Genomic DNA, 22,296 nt, shown 5'->3' with positions numbered 1-22,296 from the left:
CAATTCGTTCTCCAATATTGCCAACTCCTTCTTCCAAATGTCTTTGAAGTCGTTGGTGAAATTCGTCCAGTAACCGAAAAACTGATCGGGCGTACACTGTGCCAGGGTTAAAGTGCAACCTTTGGGTGAGAAGTGATAGAAACGCATTGTCTCCTGAAAGAGATCGCGGCATTCGTCTAGGAGCTGATGCAGCTTGGCCACCGATTTATCGGCGTTCGCTGTAAATTCCTGCATTTTGGATTTGAAGGGCTCCTGAATGCTGCCGCTGGATGCGTTGAGCACCTGTGCTGTGGTCTGTTTGCAAGCTGTAAGTGAAAATATTGGGATCCCATTAATAAATGTGATAGCTGCAGACAATTACAGTTTGAAATGCTTAACATGTTCAGAGCAACCAAAACTGTACTAAAAACAGCTTCATGTAACTTAACAGAACTGGTACTATTCGCATAGACTGTTAACAGCAACCTCGAAAGCTGAATAACAGCGCTATTAAAATTAGGGCAACGCTGCAACTGGTTGAGCAAGCTAAATTGTTAGAGTGTCCGCTATGAAATACCCAATGTTAACTTTTAGAAATTAAAAAAAAAAACTATTTTATGTTATTCAGATAAGCGACTTGAGAATGAAATTGTCTATGATTATTTTTCGATTTTAAGCAATTTTTAAATTAAGTGTTATTCACAACAAAAATGTAGGTCTTTGAAATTGAGGCGTTTTTAAGGAGGGATAGAGACAAACTTGGCTTATATCCACTAAATAGCAATTTCAATTTTACTTAAATCCCCCTTCTCTCTCTCTCTCTCTCTCTTACCTGTTAGCTTCTTGTGCAGTTCCTTGATCTGCAGCTGCACCTCATCAAAGTCCAGTTGCGCTGCACGCTCCACATCCGGCGGCTCCGGTATAGGCAACTTCATATTGAACAGACTGAGCACCTCTTTGCGTCGCTGCGCAATGTACGTGCGCACAATGAAGTGCAACAGCGTGGTATGCGACTCCTTGGACTTGACATCCTTCAGTTTGCCGAGTATATCGAGGTTGAAGCCATCTGCTTGGCCACGCTGTCGATTGCCGCCATTCATATAGTTGCCCAGCGTTAATATGATGGAGAAAACGAGCTTTAAATCTTCACTCTCTATAAGTTGTCGTGATAGCTGCGAAACCGTCTCTAGTTTGCGCACCAACAGCGTCACAGACTCTTCGAATTCGGCTTGAAAGACAATGCAGGAGATGCGTTCACTGGCCATCGAGATGAGGGAAATGTCGCGGAGAAATTGTTCGGGATAATCGAGTGGAATGTCGCCGCCATCGGCATCCTTGATGCGTTGCAGCTCCTCCTCGGTTGCACGTATATGACTGATTTGTTGCAGCGTCTCCAGGCTAATGACTGAGGTGTCCACCTGGTAAATGGCATGCTCAATCTCTATGGACGGCATATGCAAACTTCTGGCAAAGATGCCCACATTGCGTGAACGCTTTGGGTCGAGCACTTTAATCGACTTGTCCCGCTTGGGCTTCAGTTCCTTGGGTTTGCTAACGGGCGCAATTGCTTGGCGGGAGAAAAGCTCTGTAAATTCGTCGATATTATCCAGCGGCGTCTCATCGATCTCCGTCCAAATCTCTTTGGATGGCGCAGCTGCCGCCGGTGTTGCCGCAACTGCTGCTGCTGCTGATGATGCTGTAGCTGTGGCTGCTGGCGTTGTGGCTGTGCTTGGCGTCTCCTCCGGCGAACTGCCGCTGTTATCTGTGCTGTCCGTGGAGTTGGCCACCGATGGCGGACGCGGCACTGGCGGCACATTTGTCACAATGCGCGTCCAGTACAGCGGTCGCATGGGCTTCGGCGGATTAACGGCGCTCTTGCGTTGTACTATGGAAAAAGCAAGCAGCAGGTGAATTTCGAATTTATATCAGATTTTCGTGTTCGAGTTTTAATAATAGTTATGGGTGGTATGCATTTATAGTTCATATTAAAACAATTTGGATTTCTAAAGCAAGAAGAATAAGAACTTTAGTATACTACAATTTGAATTTCTAAAGGTCTCAAACTAAGCAGCAAGAAGAATAAGAACTTTTGTATACTAATCATTAACAAAATCGTTTACAACAACAGTTTATGCTTTCCTTAAGTGGGAATTCTCCTTAAATATAACAGTTTGATAGTTCGTTGCTTTGCTATCGATAATTTTGAGACGGTTTCCTATGTTAAGATGACATGAGTTAGCTAATTAGCTCGTTCTAACTTAAAAGCAAGATTAGTAATAACATTTCTATATTAAACTGACTTTACTGCAGTCTTGACCAACCATTGGGAAATATGGTATTCTAACCAATGAAAATTACGTTCGTCTTTGTCGTAATTGTAATTGTAAACTAAAGTATGTAAAGCAAGGCTTAGGATAAACATAAGCTTTGTTTTGCCTGCAGTAGTTTGTCCTTTTCTCATAATCATCAGCTTTATTTTTTTATTTTCTGCTGCATTTCTTAGAGTATCTTTGTTAGATACAAAGAGTTAAAAAAAGTAAATTGTTATATCACTTACTGCTTGTGCGTAGGAACCAATTGCCTTCAGCGGGATCGGGCAAGGGCGCTGGCGAGAGATTTGCGCCGGACTTGGAGGTACTTAGAGGCGGTGGCGGTGGCACTGGGCCTGCTGCACTGGCGGGTTCTGGGGGTGGCAACGGTGCGCCTCCTGCACCTGCACCTGCAATGGGTGGCGGTGGAGGAGGCGGTGGTGGTGGTGCAGCTGCCTGGCCGGGCATGGGAGGTGCGGGTGGCGGTGGCGGCGGCGGTGGTGGAGGAGGTGGTGGCGGAGGCGGTGCTGCTGTTGTTGTGCCTGTGGCTGTTGCTGCAACATCTGGCTGCACTGGCTCCGTCGTCGCCAGACCCTTGGCTGCTCCACACGTACAAGTGCCCGCACAAGTCTTATCCTGATCCTCTTGCTCCTCGGTTTGTGTGCCCGCATCCGCATAGCTTTTGCTCTCCACTGGCTTATTGCACTCGTAGATGGTTGTTTCGCTGGCATTGATCAGCTCATTGAAGTTGATGCACCGTTTAGAGGGACGCCGCGGCGGTTCATCGACGCTGCTGAGCAGCTCATTGACCACCGCATGCACCTCGGCGAGAGTCGCGCAGTTGAGCAGCCGCTTGCGGAGTACTTGCTGCAACATCTTCTGGCCATCGAGTTGTTGTGTGCTGTTGCTGCTTTCCAGCAGCTGATGTTGCTTCAATCCCGCCGGCGTGCTAGAGAAGGGCCAGGCAGCCACCTTATCCAGTTTGCCGGGTGTCAGAGGGAGCGATGTTGTGGGCTGCTCCGTATGCGTCCATTGGTACATTTCATAGGGCTAAAGAATCACAAAAAGAGAGAATAGAATGGAATTGAGATAAACTTGTATTAGCCCATTGACTTCTAATTGCAGCTGAAGTGCATCTCTTTCAGTGCTCAGTACTCGGGTCTCAAGTGGACCAAGCGACAAAGCTTAAAAGCCATCCGCTTTTTTGCTTCCTCACTTCCTCACTCCGTGTGTGTCTCGTATCTCCTCGACTCTTCCTCCTCCCCCTAAGCGACGTCTGCACTCTCAACGTGAGCTCTGCATATGTCATTGTTGTTGTCGTGGTGTCCCGCAGCGGGAATTCGACGACAGTTTCAAATACTCTTTTATTTCAAAAGTTGTCTGAGTGCACTCTCTCTCTTTGAATTATTAGACAATGAAATTTGATTTAAGAGAAAGAAGATTTTATGTTTTCCTTATCAAATTTCTCGCTTAATTTGAGTTGCTAGTGGAAATGGCTTTGCTTTCCTCTAAAATTTTAGTATTTTTTTGGTTTTTTCTTTAATAACAATATATGTCACAATAAATATTGTATTATAATCTAAATTTTAATTCCCGCTAAGAACTTTGACATTTAGTTTCACAAACATAAAACTTTCTAGTGATCCTTGAGATTAAGAAAAATAAAAAAATCCTATTAAAAATATGTAAAAAATCTTCAAATCTTTGCGAAGCTTTTTGTTTTTCATACTAACCTCGCAGGTATAATTTAAGAGGTCGTCATAAAATTTGTTGCCTTCGCAAATATGCATTTTGAAAATGTGTCGGAAAAACATTGAAATTTTGTAGAAATTCAAATTTGGAATTTTGTTTTTTTGTTATTTTTCGATCGAATCGAATAGTCGGAATAGATTTGAATATAGTGTAGAGCATTTTTTGTGCGGCTTTGCTGACAGTATTTGAATGTGTTTTTTTTTAAACTTTGCTAGTGCCACTGTTGCACTTTTTTGCTGCTTACCTATTTGTGAGATGTCATGCGTTGGATTCAGGCTGGGATTAGAATGCTCGCCTCGCCCAAGGATTGACAGTAGGAGGGGCGTGGCAGGGGCGTGTGTGGTTTCGCAAATGTGACAACAAGATGCAAATTGCTAGCAACGCCAAAGTGCAAACACTTGAGCCAAATGGCGTGCAGAGAGAAAACGAAGCCACGCCCCCAAACCACACTCCCACACAGTCTGTTGACTGTCGCTCACCTAAGCACAACTATCTTTTGATTCAGTATCATTCTTAGTTGATTTTCCACAGATTAGCAGAGTCAGCGGAGTGTATTGAAGGTGTGAAAGTGCCGTCGAATAATTGAATTTCAATTTTTAATTTGAAGGAAGAACACAAAAAGATACTTGCTACCAAAGTATCCATGCATAGTAATGATGATTTATGGCAATTATCTAGGTTTATTTTGTGTAAAAGAGAAACAGATCTATCTCAGGTGTCAATTAGCTTTCCTAACGAACTCTTAAATAATAAACGAATTGCGGGAGAATGGAAATGAAACATTTTTCGAATACAAGCTAGTATTGAATGTAAGAAAAATAGGAGGAAAGAACATATTCTTCAGAAGAATTATTCAAATCGGTTTAGCTTTTGTGTTATACTGAATTTTCTATTTAAAAATGTTTGTTTTTAACTAATATTTACCTCTCAGAATTCCTCCTATATTCTTTTGTTTGTAATAGCTATCATATTGATGCTTTTTATTTCAGTTTTTATTTGTGCATTTTTTGTTATTACTTCATTTTAATGTTAATGCATTATCAAATACTTTATTTTACTGCATTCTTGAATTACTTTGTTTTCTTTATTTGTTGTTTGTTTCCATTGTTAATTGGCAATTTCATTTATTATGTGATGGTACTTGAATTGAATTTCGCAACAACTAGTTTTCAAGTGGCTTACTAAACTCTTATTGTGAGTTTGACTATGTTAATACCCTGTAATTTAAATTGATTGCGTTGAGCTGCAACTGACAAAAGTTGACTCAACTACCGCTTGTCGCGTGGCGCACACAAAAGAATAATAATAAACGCCGAACTTGCCACAAAGTAATAAAAACGCACAAACTTTCAATGAGCTGCAACAACAAGAAGCAGAGCAGAGCAGAAAGAGACCAAGATAAAGATAGAAAGAGATAGCAAGAAATAGGAGAGGAGAGGAGAGCAGGCAAAGCTTAAGCTTTAGAAGCTGTTTCTGGCCTGTTGCCCAAAAACTTGATGACGCGCACATTGACATCGGACATGGGACATGGGACAGGGGACACAGCTACAAAAAGACATGGGACTCACTGAACAGGAGGTTAGAAGACGGGAGAGGGGGAAAGATGGGCGGCGGCCCAAGGATGAGACGGAGAAATTTGTGATATCATAATCTGAAGAGCTCAAGTATCATCACATAGAAAATCACTTAACAGTGTTGTCCGCTCACTCACTTGGCTCGCCCTTTGCTCCCTACCCTCTCTCTCTCTCTTTCTCTCTCTCTCGCTCTGTTTCGCTGTTACTCTCTGATTCTGTGTAGGGATTTGAGGTTAAGCTGCTGTGGCTAAAACTTTTGGCCTAAACTAATTTGGACCATAGAACGAGTGCTTGATTATTTGTTAGTGTGTTTTTGGCCGTTGTAATGTCCTCAGGCCAATAACACTTAACATTAACTTTAGCTAAAAGCTGAAGAGGTAGCGCACTGAGTGTGGAAGGGGAAGGGATAGGGAAATGGAAAGGGGGAGAACAGGTTAACCCTTAATTAAAGCAACATAAAAATTGGTCAAAGTCTCGTGATTTGTTTAGTTAGTCAGCGGTAACATTTTCGAGCCTGTCCCCAAAGTAAACTATTACACAGTCCATTAGTTCGAGAGGCGGGTAAAAGCAAACAACCCGCACTCCTTGACCTCACCATTTCCCCCTCTATTTCACCCTGCAAGTCAACTCTCTGGTTTCATAATTTAGCATGCAGTTGAAAATGGCAAAAAATGAGAACGAAGAGCAGAGGACATTTTGTGCAGCATGGCCAACTTCAATGGCCAGCTGAGAGTGAGTTGACGGCAAAGTTTTAACAAGTTCTGACACTTGCAGGTCTCGTCAGCTGGCGGCTGCTGGAGTGCTGAGGGCGGTAAAGGGGGAGGGGATGGCTTATGCAACTGACAGAAGCAGCAGCTTGGCTAAATGAAAGTGCATTGCGATTTGCCTGGCAATGGAATTGCTAATTTCCGGCACAACTTTGCGGCTCATTTTTGTAGCCAACTTAAAGTCAAAGAATACGCTCATGATATGCACAGGGAGAGAGAGAGAGTGATGAGGGAGTAGGGGACAGAGAGAGAGACAGAGATAGAGCGGATGCATAGTCAGTTCTTATCAATAGCTAATGACTTGGTCCAACCGAAGTACTCTTAAACTAAGTTACGTGCACTGGGATCTATTTCCGTCAGCGCCGTGACAACTTCCGCTCGATGACCAATTTCCCGTGGCCCTGGCGGGACTTTAACTACACTATATACGGTAGTAGTGCTTGCTGGAGAGTTCGTTGAACTTACGCTAAATCCGGACATGGTTTCCTGCTGCTGCTGCTGCTCATTGGAGATCTGCTTGAGTACTCCAACATATTTGAGATTATTGCAGAACTGCAATGCCATTGCATTCAAAACATCTTGTCCTGTAGCATTGTTGCTTTGCAGCGTAGAGATTAACCATTTGATCAGCATTTGACCTGCAAACAGAAAGAGACGCTGTTAGTTACACTGAGTAAAAGAGAGAGGGGGGCAAGAATTGTTTGTGGTTGGGGCTCGCTCTATAAACTTTGCCCACAGCTGCGGCTCCGATACACAAAACTTGGAACCCAAATACAGGCAGACACAATGATTTATGTGAATGTGTGTGCAACGCATTGAGAAAAAGTCTAAAGAAATTTAGTGAAGTTTCGGCAGGGAGACAGAGAGAAGAGCCTTCTCACTCTCTCTCTCTCTCTCTCTCTCTCTCTCTCTGGAAGGTTGCCTTCTGGTCGACGTGTTGGCTACCAAAAACATTAGGCATAAATAAATTTAACTGTTGTCCAAAGAAGTCAGAAAACAAACAGGAAAACGACAAAAAAAAGGCACAACAAAAAAAAAAAGAAGACGAAAGTAACGCGTCAATTTGACAACGAAGATAAGATACTCTTCGTGAGCGATGGCTTAAGCGCAAAAGCCAATTCACATCGTTTTTATTTATAGATAGCACTCGTATTTTTGATGCTATTGATTGGCACTTGACTTGTGGCCAAATCAAAGCAATTGGAAACGGTTTCTTCATATGGTCAAGTTTATAAACTTATTCTTGAACAGCTGAGTAAATATTCAGTTGGTTATAGTTTTACTGACGCAATAGTTGCTCTATGACGACAAATATATATTAAATGCAAGTTTTGCGAGTCATTCTGAATGCACTGTTTAGCTTTTACTAAATCATAAACAACAAGTTATTTACGGGATTGTAATTCATAATTGTAAAGAAATATTGCACTAAAATGTGCGCTCATTCTATGGCTTATTGGTCGTTGATCCTTTGTGCCATTGAACTTATAAATTTATAGTTGTAGATATCTTTATTTTATTGGTCATTGCCACTATAAATTTATAATTGTAGCTATCTTTATTCTCTTTGATTGTGTATCAAAGATCTTTGTATCGATTATTCGTTTTAATGTACATTCAAATCAATTCAATTCATCATACGTTTTCATTGCCTTTGATTTAGTTTAATTCTACAATAAAAATCGAATTATTGGTTGTTAGGATAAACTTGTTTTAATGTGTCAACAACCAATTAGATTTTTATAACGTTGTTCGCAATGGTTTTTTTTTTGTATTTTATTTGTTGGAATATCTCATCATTAATAGTGAAATTGATAGGAAAAACCCCATTGCTGATTTCAAATCAGACAATTTGGCGTGATGGTAGACAGAGGACAAAATTCAGTTATAGTTTGATAACTAATCAGTTTGATCAGCAATGTAAATATGAACTCAGGTCAATAATCTACATACACTTATATGGTATCTATTACACACATATAATAGATATTCTCAAACTATATATGTTTAATAATGAACTAATTTCTATAAAGTTCTATATTTCGTTGAGCGAGTAGATAATCTGTAGCTTATTAGTTGGATTAGCAATGTAAATATGAACTCAGATTGATAATCTACTAATAATAATCTATGAAACACATATATTATATTTATTCATACTATATAAGATTCTATATTTCGTCATAACGAAAAAGCAGAAGTCAATATTAAGCGGATATATAATCTGTAGCTTAGCAATGTAAATATGAACTTAGTTTAATAATCTACTAATCTATAAAACTACTATATTATATATAGTTTCATACTATATAAGATTCTATATTTCGTCATAACGAGCTGATATATAATTTGTAGCTAATCAGTTAGATTAGCAATGTAAATATGAACCTATATCTACTAATAAGAATAGCTAATATAATACATAAAGTGCTTACTATGAATTCTTATACAACATAAGAATGACAATTGATATTTCGTCTTTACTTTAGAGACTACTTGAAAATGTTGTCCTCCCCTTAGTTTGTCATAGTTAGAAATTAGTTGTTAATACCCTACCACTTACATAGGGCAAATCAAATAAAACTTACGCTGGCTGTCAGCGCGTACAGCTGGAGCGGGCAAAGGCGGGGGCAACGATGCTATAGAAGCGTTGGTCATTGCCAGCTGTGGGTCAGGCGCGTGTGGGTCAAACCGAAGGCTGACAATGTGCACGCTAATGCTGAGGGCCAGACTGGAAGTTGGCACAGAGTTGTCGGGGGAGTTGTAGTCATAGGTATAGTAGGGCAGCAGGACAGAGGTTGTAACGGATGCTGCCCAGTCGACGAGGGCGACATCAGGTGGCTTCTGTGGCTTTGGATGGGGCATTAGCTGTAGCTGGCGATAATGCGCTGAGTGTGATGCCACGCTGGGCTGTTGCTGTTGCTGTTCCAGCCACGCTTCCGGCTGGCGCCACATAATGCTGCGATCCGGCAGACTAATTGGCACGTGATGCTCCGGTCGATGCTCCGACTGCTGTTGCTGCTCCGTTGGAAGCGCGTGCTTCGCCAGCAGCGAACACCAAACGTTGCTCAGCTGTGGCTGGGTGACGGACATGATATTTTTCCACCGATTTGAACTAAAACGAAGCGCGTTGTTGACTGTCTGCTCACTGTGCTGTCATTTGGCGAAATTGAATGTGTCGCAAGTCTTATCAAAATTATCAACACTTGTACTTGCGCCTGCGAGTTGAGCTAGTTGTTGCTTTTGGTTTAGTTTGTTGTTGATAAGTGAACACGCTCCCCCTCTTCAAAGTGCATTGCCTATCGCCAAACAAGCTCGCTCTCCCTCTCTTTACCTTGTTGCCTTGTGCTAACGCTCTGGCAAGGTCGGTGGTTATCAGTGTCATGGTCTTGATAACATATTCAAGTTGAGGGATTTCTACTGCAACTTTTTCCCCTTTCTCTCTTTCTACTGAATCATAAACTTATGAGTAACACCCGCAGCTAGACTCTGATTTTTCCCCCGAATCATAGATTCGGATCAAAAGTGCGTCACAATTCAATCACACTAATGACTCATTCATTCACAAATAAAGATAATCACAATTATTGTTTTTGCGTAGTCATATCGTTGACTCTCTTGAAATTATTAAAGTTTAATTTCACTGCGACAAACAATACTTTGCTTATCAATTATCTGATTGAAAATTACAAATATTAGAAGTGGTTTCTTAAAACATAATTTCCATTTTCAAATCAATTTTTCTCAGTGTACTTTATAGTTCACGCCACTTCACACCTGCGCTGTAGATCAATTAAAATGGTTTACGTTATTTGTTGACTTTGCCTTAATCGAAACTGTTTAATTTCATGTCATTTTCAAGTGTTAGTCATTGTCATTTGTAAAGCTTTTAAAAGTTGGTCAGTTTAACTGATAAGCAAAAGTTAACACAATGCATAAGTGATTGATAGTTGAACGATAAGCGTTTCAATCTAAGGGAAAAATTAGGCATAATACCAGAATAAATACGTTGTACAATGAAGTGCTTAATTTGAGAGGTACTTGATTAGATTATCCGCTTAACAAAGGGAGTCCCAATCAGTTTTATAATTGGAAGAGATAAACGACAAAAATAGATTGGTTGGACAACTAACTGACTGTATATTATACAGTGTATAATATGGAATTGTTTTGAGATACAATTGAGATACATATTGTTTATCTTTTAGCCTTTTTGTATGGTAAATGGATCCTAAGAAATCTTCAAATTGCCATTAAATGTCTGACAGAACAATGTATTTTTATACTCGTTATATATATTATATATTAATGATTTTGGTATATTAATTTGGTATATTTAAATAACAGTATAATGTTTTTTATATTCGCTATACAAATATACCAAATATACTTTTCAGAATATATCAGTATTTTTAAATTATTAATATGTATATTAATATATTTTTATACTCGGTATATCAATATACCAAATATACATTTCGGTTTATGTCATTATTTGTTGCCATATTAATTCGGTATATTTAAATAACAGTATATTGTATTTTTCTATTAGCTACAAATATACCAAATATACTTTTCACTATATATCAGTATTTTTAAATTATTAATTTGTATATTAATATATTAATATTCTTTGTATCAATATACTAAATATACATTTCGGTATATATCAGTATTTGTTGGTATATTTAAATAACAGTATATTTTTATATTCGCTATACAAATATACCGAATATACTTTTCAGTAACAAATAAATTTCTATACTCGGTATATCAATATACTGAATATAGATTTCAGTATATTTTGACGAATTCATTTGGTATATCTAAATAATAATGATCGGTTTGTTGAGCTTTAATTGAGAATATGTTGCGGGTTTCTTATTGGTTTTAATTCTTAATTCTTCTTCTACCATAAACGAAAAAAGTTTTTTTTGTTGAAATATCAATTCTATTTATTTCTGTATGTGTTAGTTTACATTGCAACTAAAGCAGCTTAAGTTCAAAAACTAAAGTTCGAATGCGAACTCAAAGGCGAGCAACGATCATTAGCTGCGTGTAATCAAAGCTGATAAGAGGGTCGACCAGTGATAGGCCAATGTGACGACGAGGCAACGTTACTGATGAGCGTATAGGTAGACCAGCATATATATGGGACAACAAAGGGGATGAAGGTAGAAGAGGGGGGGATGCAATAGGGAATTGGGATGGCAACTTAGCTGCCATCGTTTGGCAACTTTTGATGAAACTCGGCGCGAATGACGGCCAACAAATTTGCATAACTGCTTCGTTTGCTGACGAGTGGGTAGCATATGGACTGTGGGAGGTTAGGGGGAAAGGGAGCGGGATAAGAAGGGTGTATCGCTGTACGCATGCATGCGTTGCATTCATCAACGGCAGAAATGACGCTGACGCTGATGCTGATGCTGAAGCAGAAGCTGACGTCGTCGTCGATGCTGGCAGTCCAACACTTTCGCCAACCAACAACAGACAACAAAACGATGAAAATGAAACGTTGCACAGAAGACCACAAAGCACAACAACAACAACAGCAACAAGGACAACAAACAGAGGCAGATCTCTCTAGTGGCTGCTGCAATAGCTCCTTCTGCTGCTTCGTCTACCAAAATATTGTTTCATTACGCGTTGCACAAACAACGTTCGCTGGCTGCGGTTGCACACCATCATAGTTGTTGCTCTTTGATGGTACTTTTTGGCTTGTCTTTCCCTCCTCCTCCTCCTACCCCGCTTCTCGCTACTTTGGTGCCACAGCGGACGTGACGTTGTTGGGGCATATAAATCAGATTTTGGCCAGAGTCCGCTGCTGCTGCTGCTCGCTCTGATGAAAAGTCGCGACAAAAAGCTTCAGCTTCAGCTTCTGCTGCGTCTGCTGCCGAAAGCCACGAAGAATTGATGGCCACTTCAGACAGTGACAACAGCGCCAGACCAAAAGGATGAGCAAGAGGATGAGGATGGGGATGTGGATGAGGCTGAAAGATGGCAAGCCAGCAAATTGCGTGTCCGTGCGGTTTTGGATTTCAATGCAGCAGCAGCTACTGCCATTGTTGCACTTACTGTTGTTGCTTTTGTTACTGCTGCTTGGTTAGCGAGGCGTTAAAATGTTTGTTTGCATTAATTTGCAGCAGACGTTGATGCGACTCTCGATGATGCAACATGCAGATGCAGATGCCTGGCAACAATGTCTGACAGCAACCGCAGCGAAAGAGAGTGAACGCTTACCAATTAGTGTGTGAGCTATCTGAGCTGTGTGGGCGTGGCACTAGAGGCGCGGCCTAACTGGCCACAAAATTGACGGCGTTTAGGCGTAAAACTTTTACTTGGGCAAAAATAGTTTCAGGCACCAAATAATTTTCATACGGAATTTTAAGCACAAAAATGCCGAAAGTTTTCATTGGCTCTGTTGGTGTGTGTGTGTGTGTGTTTGTGTGTGTGGCATGCGCATTTTTGTGGCATGTTTGTAGGAGCGCGTAAGACGCGACGCATCGACTTAAAGACAGCGCCCGCAAGTATGCCGCACAAAACGAAACTTTAATCTAATCAGAAGACGACGACGACTCGCAGGCAGTTTACTGATTGGAATGAGTAGCAGTCAACTTGAGAGGGGTTCGAGTTGGGTTAAGAAAGACCAAGGAAGAGCACTGACAGGGGAAGGAGATGGTTGGGGGAGTCTTTTGCCCCTGGGGAGTAAAAGAATTTGTGAATTTGCATAGCCGTAACTTATGAATCCTGTCAACTGCAGGGAAAAATGAATACTTAATACAAATACTCGACACGACTCGACTTCGAGTTGAGGCTAAGGCAACTGCCTGACTGCTAAAATTTTCGAAATACCAGAAATAAATGAAGCCATTAAGTCAAACAGAAAATCTAAGCACCAAGAATTTTGTAAAAAAATTATTAAATGATAAACGTTTGCAACAAATTTAGTTGAAGTGTGCTCTGATCTACTTTATAGAAATTAAAGTAATTCCTCTATCATTTCAAATTACGAACATACTTAAAAATATTATTTAGATTATCATATTGATTAGCTTAGAGTGATTTAGTTTAGCTGAATTGCAGAACTTGTTAAAAAATGTAAGTAGAGGAACAAACTGAATTTCCATAAAACAAATAAAGTATACTTTCAATTCATTGATCACTGTCTAGTTCACACACTAATTTCATTTAATTGCCAATTATTCAATGATGTAATCTGTCTGATCTAGTTTCATGAAATAACTGTCTAATATAAATACAATTAGTTATGTATTTTAGTTTCCTAATTAAATGCTCGACATATTCCCAGATTAAACACAAAACTTTGGCAACTCTCACCGCCAGGTGGCGCTGCCAAACGTTACTTTATTTTTCTTCCACGGTTTGTTACAAACAACAAAAGTAACTCACCGTTTGTCTAATGATTCACTCAAGTTGGCATTGTCTTTTGATTGGTTAACTGATTTCGAGAGTTGCCCGCAAGGCGGAAATTGTATGAAAAGTGGGAAAAAGGGAAAAAGAAGCGAATTGCGTGAAGGGGAAAACTAATTGTTAACTTTGGGCAAACAACAAACGCAATCAAACGTGGCGCCAATTTGCCGAGTTTAACGAAAAAGGCAAACAGAAATGCGCAAAAATCGTTGGTTAAACTTGTATTTAAGCCAGGTAACTTTGCCACCCTGTCAATCCCCTCGCCCCCCCGCCCCAGCACTTTTGGCTGCGCTTGACTTGAGTCAAGATGGGCGAAGAGACGATTCAAAACGAACGAAAAGAGACAGAGACTAAAAAATATTTCGTGAGACTTACCTTCGAACTTTTCATATGCAGCGAAGCTTAACTTTTCCGGTACAAAAGATGAGCCTCGTCGCGAACCAGCGCCAACAGCGGCCTGCTGCTGCTTCTCCAACAGCGCTGACGTTGACGTCGCCAGCAGCGTTGTCTCCTTGTCCCTCTCTCGCTCCTTCTCCTTCTCTTTATCCTTATCCTCGTTGCCCGTTGCCAGTGACTGAGCACTGGCGCTGCTGTTGCTGTTGCCCGTTGACGATCTCTCGACCGAAAAGCTGGCCACCTTTTTGAGCACATTGCTCGACAACAGCAGATTGGTGGGCGTACCGTAACCAGGTGGCGGTGGCAACGGTTCTGTCTCCTCCTCTAGTGCCTCCTCACCATCCTCAGCTGGCTGCTGCTGCTGCTCCAACAACTGCTGTTGCTGCTGCTCCTCTTTATTGGCAGCATTGTCAGTCGATGCCGCTTGAGACTGCACAGGTGTTTGAGATGATTTAAACGAAATTATAACAGTTGATTGCGTTTCCAGCGGCGTCGACGGAGTCGCAGCAGAAGTCGAAGCTATAGCTGTAGCTGGAGTTGAAGTTGGGGTTGAGAGAACTGGCGTTGCTACTGAAATGAAACGAGATGAAACCAAATGGATGACGAGGCCGCATTAGTAGAGCAAATTTGTAGAGCGATTGCAGATTGAAGCTTGGATGATGTGAGTTTTACCATCGCTTTTGTGACGCGGGGTTAAAGAGCTACTAAGTTCTTTATCATTTTGAAATCTTATTCAAATATCTATCTGAAAGAGTAACTTATCACAAAATGAGTCAAAAGTTAAGCACCGCTTTAAAACCGAGCTATGAATCTTGAATACTGGAGTATACTTAATATAAGCGTATACTTAATATGACATAAGTAAGCTCTGAACTCGCCTTCAATGGAAATGGTTAATTTGACGATGTTGTGGTCATACTAATATTATTTTTATTTAACAAATTCTTTATCACTTTCAAATCGTATTAAAATAGCAATCCAAGAGAGTAACCTATCAGAAAATCAGTTGAAAATCTTGTTAGTCAAAAGTTAAGCAATATTTTAGAAAACGAACCGAGCTCTAAATCTTGAATATTGGAGTATACTAAATACTTAATATTATAATAGTAAGCTGAGCACCCGCCTTAAATGTAAATGGCTAATTTATCAGTTTTATTTTTATTTGATTGATTTTTCTGGAAATTCGTTAGCCTTAGAGAGGGAACTCTTTTGAACACTTGAAACAATACCACAGACGTGTAAAGTTTGGTCAAGTTGAAAAAGTTAAGTGTAAAGTTAAAATAAAATTACGCAATTCAAGGAATCGATAGCAAACCTACACTTTTAACTTATATACGATTGAACTTAATCCGCATTTTATATGAAATGTCTAAGAAAGAAGCTCAGTTCGACAAGAATTCAAACAAAACTGTCAAAAGCCAATCTTCGTTGCGTTTTTCAACTGAATGACTCTCGATTAAAATATATAAATGTCAAAAAAATACATATTCGTGCTTAAAGTGCAAACACGAGAAGAAAAAAGAAAACTGCGTAGGTTGAACTAAATAGGAAATGGCGGAAAAACTTCTTCTTGCGCGATCTATTCAATCAACACTTTACAGGAAGCCAATTTGCTGGAGTCCAATGAACAAATGTGTTGGGCAAATTGTCTAAGTACATTTTGAGTTGGCCCATCACTTCATAGAAATGCGTTATTAAACGCTTTTGGGCAAGAGAGCATAACGGCTTCGTTTTGGTCCTTAGTCAATTGAGTTGGCCCCATTATTTCGTTGTGCTCCGCATACTTGAAGGCGTCGTCGTCCAGCAGTAGCAACAACATCAACATCAACAATGGCAGTAGCATTTGCTTCACTTTTGTAGCCAATTTTTGAGCGGTGCCTAGTGGCGCCTGAGCATACCCAGTGGAGCGCTTATCGCGGCCATCATCATTGACTTTGGGCCCAGGCGACCATGCTTACGCCCCCGCTTGTTCCACTTGGCTCGGTGCCTGGGTTCCTCTGTGCTCTGCTCTGTGTTCCCACGTGCATCATTCTATACAACATGATTTAATTAAAATTTAAAATTTGCTTTTTTTCCTGTTGTATTTTATTTTAGCCAATGTTTAAGGAGGGGAGGCAGGAAAGCAACAATGGGGAATCAAACACGGCTTGGGCATGAAAGAGCCTGAAGGGGACGGAATTGGTCGGGCGCCGGAGTTTCCGGCCGACATTTTGTAAACAATGAAGACGTGTTTGCAATTTTTAAGTTTTTTACAAATGTTTTCGCCGTGCAGGCCAAAAAGTGCTCCAAACACAACGCAAACGCAACGCAACAAAACACAACAAGCTTCAACCTGAAACAGAAACTGAACCTTAAGCCCAAAACCCATCGAGCCATGCTCGCTTTTGTTTTGTTAGCCATGAGGCGACAAGCGACGGACGCGCAATTAGACGGGAATTGGGGAGCAATTTCAATGAAGAGTGCCCCCCAAACGCCGAGGGGGTGTGGTGTATTTTTTGTTTCTCTCTGTTTTGTAATATATATTTTAGCTGGCAATTATATATTTAAAATATCATGTGAAGCGAGCGCGAGCCTTTGCATAAATGTGCCAATAATTACTTTTGGGCTGACTGTTTGACTTAATTTTTTTTTTTTTTTTTGGCGTTATACCCTGGCAAAGAAATGCAAAAGGTGTGCCAGAAAATAGGTTAGAGATTGATTAATGATAAATATATTTGATATTTAATGGGAATGAAAATCATTTCATAGCAATTTAAATATGTAAGATAAATGAAATCTTAGGATAATATTAGTTGCAGGGTATCTACCATTCGAGCCACATTCTGCATAAATTTCTACTTTCACACACTTTTGTGTTGCGTTGTTTAAAGGAACACTGATCGGATCAGTTGCAAGAAAACAATAAAGAAAGCCCCGAGAAAGGGTCGGGAAAGTAGGCGAAATGAAAAAGGGAAGCAGCGACACGAGTTAATTAAAAAACTTGGAGCACATTTTTCGGATACCCTTAAGAAATGGGTTGACTACATTATGAGTTGCAAAATAAGAAATTAAAAGAGCGGGTTTTGGGGTTTTACTCACGTAGCCCAAAAAAACGAAAACATGTACACAACAAAATTTCAATAGAAATTGTAATTAAAATTAATAGAACGCGAATTCAATTCGATAAATTGAGATACAATTCAAATATAAATGAGACAAAGAACTTTGCAAATATATATTTTTAACGGAAGCAATACAAAATTAAATTAGCTATAAGGAAATTAATAAGGAAAGAGAACCGAAACGAAAATTTATTGCTCTAGCTTTGTGTCAATATAATTATTTGTATACAGAATAAATTGGCTGAGAATTTGTGAATGTTATGAATATGTTTTCTGTCGAAAAATTTCCATCAAATATCGTTGTGAAATTATACTAGAAAATTGCGTTCGAAATTATATAATCGCTTCGCCTTTAAGGTAACTTTGTAAAATTTGTCTAAACCCCGTTGAAATGAAATTAGGAATTCTCAATCAAACTTTTTCCGGCTTGTGCTGAAAACCCGAAAAACTTTTTTGCCCGTCTGTTTGCTATAAATAGTGAGTGATATTTTTGTTATCGCTGTCCTTGACAGAGATGCTGAAAAGTTCAATTATCTGCCGTCATCCTTTTGGGGATTGAACACTCAAACCTTACAGTTTGGCAAGCACTTGTCTTCGATTCATGTGTTTACCTTTGAAATTGGCGCAGAGCACCAAACAGCTAAGGAAGCAAAAAAAAAAAGGACAAGGCTTTTAGTTCCGTATCTTTTTTTTTTCTTTGGACACAAGTGCCACACACTTGAGCATACACATCGCTTCAAGTGTGCTGTGGAACAACAGCAACGACAACAACAAGAACTCAGAAGGTCGTGGACCAGAAGATTGGGTTTGTTCCGCGCAGCGCGTTTCGTTTATTTGCGCCGGCCAAGTGGGAATTTGAATAATTCCCGAATTTTGGCAAAAGGCACACACAACACACACACACCCACACACTGAGTGCCACTCCCTCTTACCGCCCTGAGCTTATAGCCAAGGGGCAGCAGTGAACCGCCTCCTAATGCGTTTGTAATGGCAATGGCGACCCCCACGTGACTTTAAACGCTTCAAGCTCGCCTGGAATGCGAAATGAGCAAATAAATGCGTCGACGACCTGCTGTCCAAAAGGACATTTGGGTAACTCACCTGCTGATGCCTCAGGTGCGGATCCGGATGCGAATGTGGATGCAGACTGCGACTGAGATGGGGATGGCGTTGGAGTTGGAGTTGCGGATGTTGTTTGGTTGACGGCGGCACTGAAACGCGACGACAGATTCTGCAACTCCACCTTCTTGGCCTTCGAAATGTTGAACAGCTCGCCATTGCCCAAGGGTGAGTCAACACGCGGTGTTGCCACCGCAACAGCCACTGCTCCACCTCCTCCTCCACCTCCAGTTCCTGCTCCTACTCCCACTCCAGTCGATCCTCCACCCATCGTTGGCGTTGTGGCTGTTGGTGCTGAGTTCAATGTGAGAGCCGTTTCCATTTGGGGCGTACTCGTATTGCCCAGCACTTGGGCCAGCTTCTTGCCCAGCTGCAACGCCATTCGCTCGTCCGGCGAGCTCTCCGGCGTTATCAACGAGTCCTTGAGCAGCTCTGTGTCCGTCTCCTGCTCTGTCTGCTCATTGGCAATGTTCAGGTACGTGATTCGACTCAGGCTCAGACAGGCAATCTTATCTGCACGACAACGTCGCTGCAGTTCCAACAAGTCCTTGTTGTTTGAATCTGTCAACGAAAGAATTGGGTTAGTTTTTATGTTTACCTGGATAATTTATTGTATATAAAAGGAATTTCGATTGATTTATGAAGCTAATGGGTTAATGGGATTTTTTAAGTGGAATTCCTTTATTTCTAGTCCAATTTATATAAGTTGTTGTACGTCGTAATATCAATTTATACAATATCGGAAGATCATTAAGGTAAACATGTGATCTATCTTTCATTATCAAGCTTCAGCGTAATTTATATCTCTTGGAAATATAAATACAAACATTAGTTTGCAAATTTATTTAGTAAAAGTCCATGCTGTATTATCTATACACATTTTTTCAAAATTGCGCCTAAATATCAAAAACGACGTTAATAATAATCCTTTACTGTGCGAAGTTATGGGAATAGTAAATTTCCTGAAGATTCAACAAATGTTTTAAACAATTTTAATCGCGTTTAAAAATAAATTGATTGAAGGTGTGATTTTTTTCTTCTTTTTCTTCGTATTCTTCGTTTTTTAAGTAAATGAAAATTATTTTTAATACTCGTAGCTGAAATTTTATGCATTTGCTGAAAATTGGCATAACCTTCTTCCTAAGAATGAATGGCACTATGAGATCATATGAGAAGAGCTAAAAATTATTTAAAAATAATTCATAATTTTATTGTTAACATCTTCGGTGTCTATTAAAAATACTCTATATACTCAAATTCGTTTTCAACTCTAATTATAGTAATTTCTGATCGTATTTCGAGTGTCTATAAAGTGTCGACATATTGCTTAGTTACCGAATAGGGAATCGGAATCGGTATCGTTGCTGGAGGAAGAAGAAGAAGAGATCGATAGGGAGTGCAGACGTCGGCGGTGCTTCGTCAATGTGGAGTTCGATGCATAACAATCGTCGCTGCTGCAATTGCGAAACTCGACGGAGTCGCTGTTGTAGTCCAGGCTGACGACGTCATCTGCTGGGGCAGCGAAGCAAAGCAAAGACAGAGAAAGAGATATAAGAGTGGAAGAGAGAGAGAGAGAGAGAGAAACAGACAATTGAAGTGGCGCAAGATGAGCTATGTGCTTAAAAATGCCAAAAGCAGAATAATAATTGAAAATAATGAAAGAAAAAAGAAAGAAAAATTTGAGCTCATTGATTTATCGTCGCTGGCATTTGCGGCTCATTGAGGAAACGCGACATGTGTAAAATATAATAATTAAATAAAAGTAAATAAAAACAAAGCATCACTGGAAGGCGGCGAACAAGACTCAGAGAGAGAGAAAATGAGTGGGAGAGCGACACAAAGAGCAGACTGAACTGTCAAGAGAGCGAACCGAACAGAGAGCGAACGAACACATGCTCGCTCTCGTTCTGGCATTGGAAATGGCCAAACAAAAAGTAAACTGAAAACTGAAACCGAAAACCATAACGCAAAATTATGAAAATCCATATGGAAAATGAACTCAAAAGCAAAAGCCTCAACAACATAATGACAAATGACGCGAAGTGAAAAGCGGCAAAAGAAAAACCGAAAAAACAAAACAACAACAAAAACCAAACAAAAGCAAGCGAAAGGCCAACACACAAGAAATAACTTGAAACTGGTTTGGTTATGGGTCTGGCGGGTTACGAGGGGGGGGGAAATTCACTGGCGAGATTCGGGAATGGGAGCGGGAACGGGAACACTTTGGCGTCGTCACTTTTTTTTCTTATTCTTTGTTTGTTTTTTGTGTTTGTAGTTCTGCAACACGCAAACAAATTGTTTAATTTTGTGTGTTTGGCAATTAAAGCAAATTGAAAACAAAACAAATGATGAAACACTAAGCCGCGGGAGAGGAGAAGCAGCAAATAAAAGATAAGCTGCAGTTAAGAGAGAAGAAGATGAAGTTCAAGTCGAAGTCGAAGTACAACAACTTTTGACTATGCACCTGTAATTCTGTGTTGATATTCCAATGTTCACATATGTATTTTCTTTTCTTTCGTATTCTTCTCGTTTCGTTTTCGTAGTAATTCTAACACACAACTTTTCACTTTTCACACACACACACAGATTTTCCAATTAGCCAAATGCGACAAGAATGGCTTTAAACTGCGTCTGCGAATGCGACTGCAACTCGAGCGATCTGCGCGGAAGCGAGTACGAAGCGTTACTAACAACAACAAGAGCAACTGGTTTATGGTACCGCAAAAGAGCAAAAGAGAGAGAGAGCGAGAGAGCGAAGCCACGCTCTCACGACTGGAAGTCAAAAGAGAGAGAGAGAACGTGAACGCGTTGTTAGTGGAAAAAGAGCGCCCAGAGCTGCTTTGTTGTTGGCGGCTTGAAGCCGCAATGGGATTTCTTGTTTAAAATGACCAGCGAAATGTGTGAATAGAATGAGCATTCAAAATGTAAGTAAAATTCACTATAGACATATATTTCAAGTACAACGCAATGCGTGTTTTAGTAGTTTAATGAAAGAAAAATGTGCTTGCATTCATGGGAGACAAATTACAGACCTTGTAATACATTTAATTATAAATGTTGAATGCTTTTGGGCTGAAGAGTGCGTATATAAAAAACTACAAAAAAAGCTCTTTTCAGTTCAAAGCGTTTTGCAAATATGCGTTGCATACTTTCAGGCGGCCATTAAAATCGTCGGCAGCATTTAAATGAAAATGTTTATGTGGTGTTTGCAAATTATAAGTTGTGATTAAGCGTTAAGCACACAATTTATCTTTGCGATTAGTTTTCATAGCAGTATTTTGTTTGCACACAGTGTTTGAATGTTTTATATTCATAATTCGATGGTAATGTTCATAAATTTTATGGGAATATTATCTTTAGGCTGTCAATTAAATTATATGTATTTGAAAGAGATCCTACATAAATATTTGCAAGGTTAAATTTGACATTTATTATCAATTTTTTTTTGTAAAGTTTATTTTGTTCATTTTCCCAGCTACTGCAATTATAATCCCATTTAATATGTGCAACATTTCGTTTAGCGAAAAAAAACTCATTTGCGAAACAACAAGGGGCCAAATTGAATGCGAGGCGAACAAAACAATTAATGTAATATTAAACAAATTGTAAACAACCTTAAACAGTTGTCAAAACTATGCAATGAGAGTGCGAGCGAGATGGCAATTGAGTGGAGAGTGTTAGGAAGTTTACAACTTTATACAAAATTTGTACAAGCAAAACTATTAAAACTAATTGCCATAAATATTAGCGGCCCGCCACGTGCCATGCTCAACTTTTTTTTGCTCTAAAAAACCGAGTAGGAGAGTATGTGTGTGTGTGTGCGTGGTTGTGTGGGTGTGTGTGGGTGTGTGCTAGGGGTTCAGGGGAG

The 22,296-nt window shown here is 40.0% G+C and overlaps 1 protein-coding gene across 8 annotated transcripts in view; it reads right to left on the bottom strand.

The window, feature by feature from the left end:
* LOC117565983 (protein cappuccino) overlaps positions 1–22,296 on the bottom strand; it is a 41,245-nt gene that overhangs the window by 278 nt on the left and 18,671 nt on the right. For 2 of the 8 annotated variants that reach the window (XM_034245391.2, XM_052002261.1), the window contains exons 3-9: positions 19,764–19,937; positions 18,411–18,989; positions 14,188–14,778; positions 6,847–7,019; positions 2,537–3,338; positions 812–1,864; positions 2–305 (exon numbers count right to left, since the gene is read on the bottom strand). In XM_034245391.2, the coding sequence (XP_034101282.1) occupies positions 2–305; positions 812–1,864; positions 2,537–3,338; positions 6,847–7,019; positions 14,188–14,778; positions 18,411–18,989; positions 19,764–19,937 (3,676 nt within the window). Of the gene's footprint in view, position 1; positions 306–811; positions 1,865–2,536; positions 3,339–4,021; positions 4,176–6,846; positions 7,020–8,969; positions 9,512–14,187; positions 14,779–18,410; positions 18,990–19,763; positions 19,938–20,892; positions 21,082–22,296 lie in introns of those variants that run through there. The other 6 variants (XM_034245392.2, XM_052002262.1, XM_034245394.2 and 3 more) reach the window with 6 other exon arrangements.

This window comes from Drosophila albomicans, chromosome 2L (genome assembly GCF_009650485.2).
Source record: "Drosophila albomicans strain 15112-1751.03 chromosome 2L, ASM965048v2, whole genome shotgun sequence".
NCBI classification, from domain to species: Eukaryota; Metazoa; Arthropoda; class Insecta; order Diptera; family Drosophilidae; genus Drosophila; species Drosophila albomicans.
The sequence above is the reverse complement of the archived record's forward strand: the minus strand, read 5'-3'. Positions and strand labels throughout refer to the sequence as shown.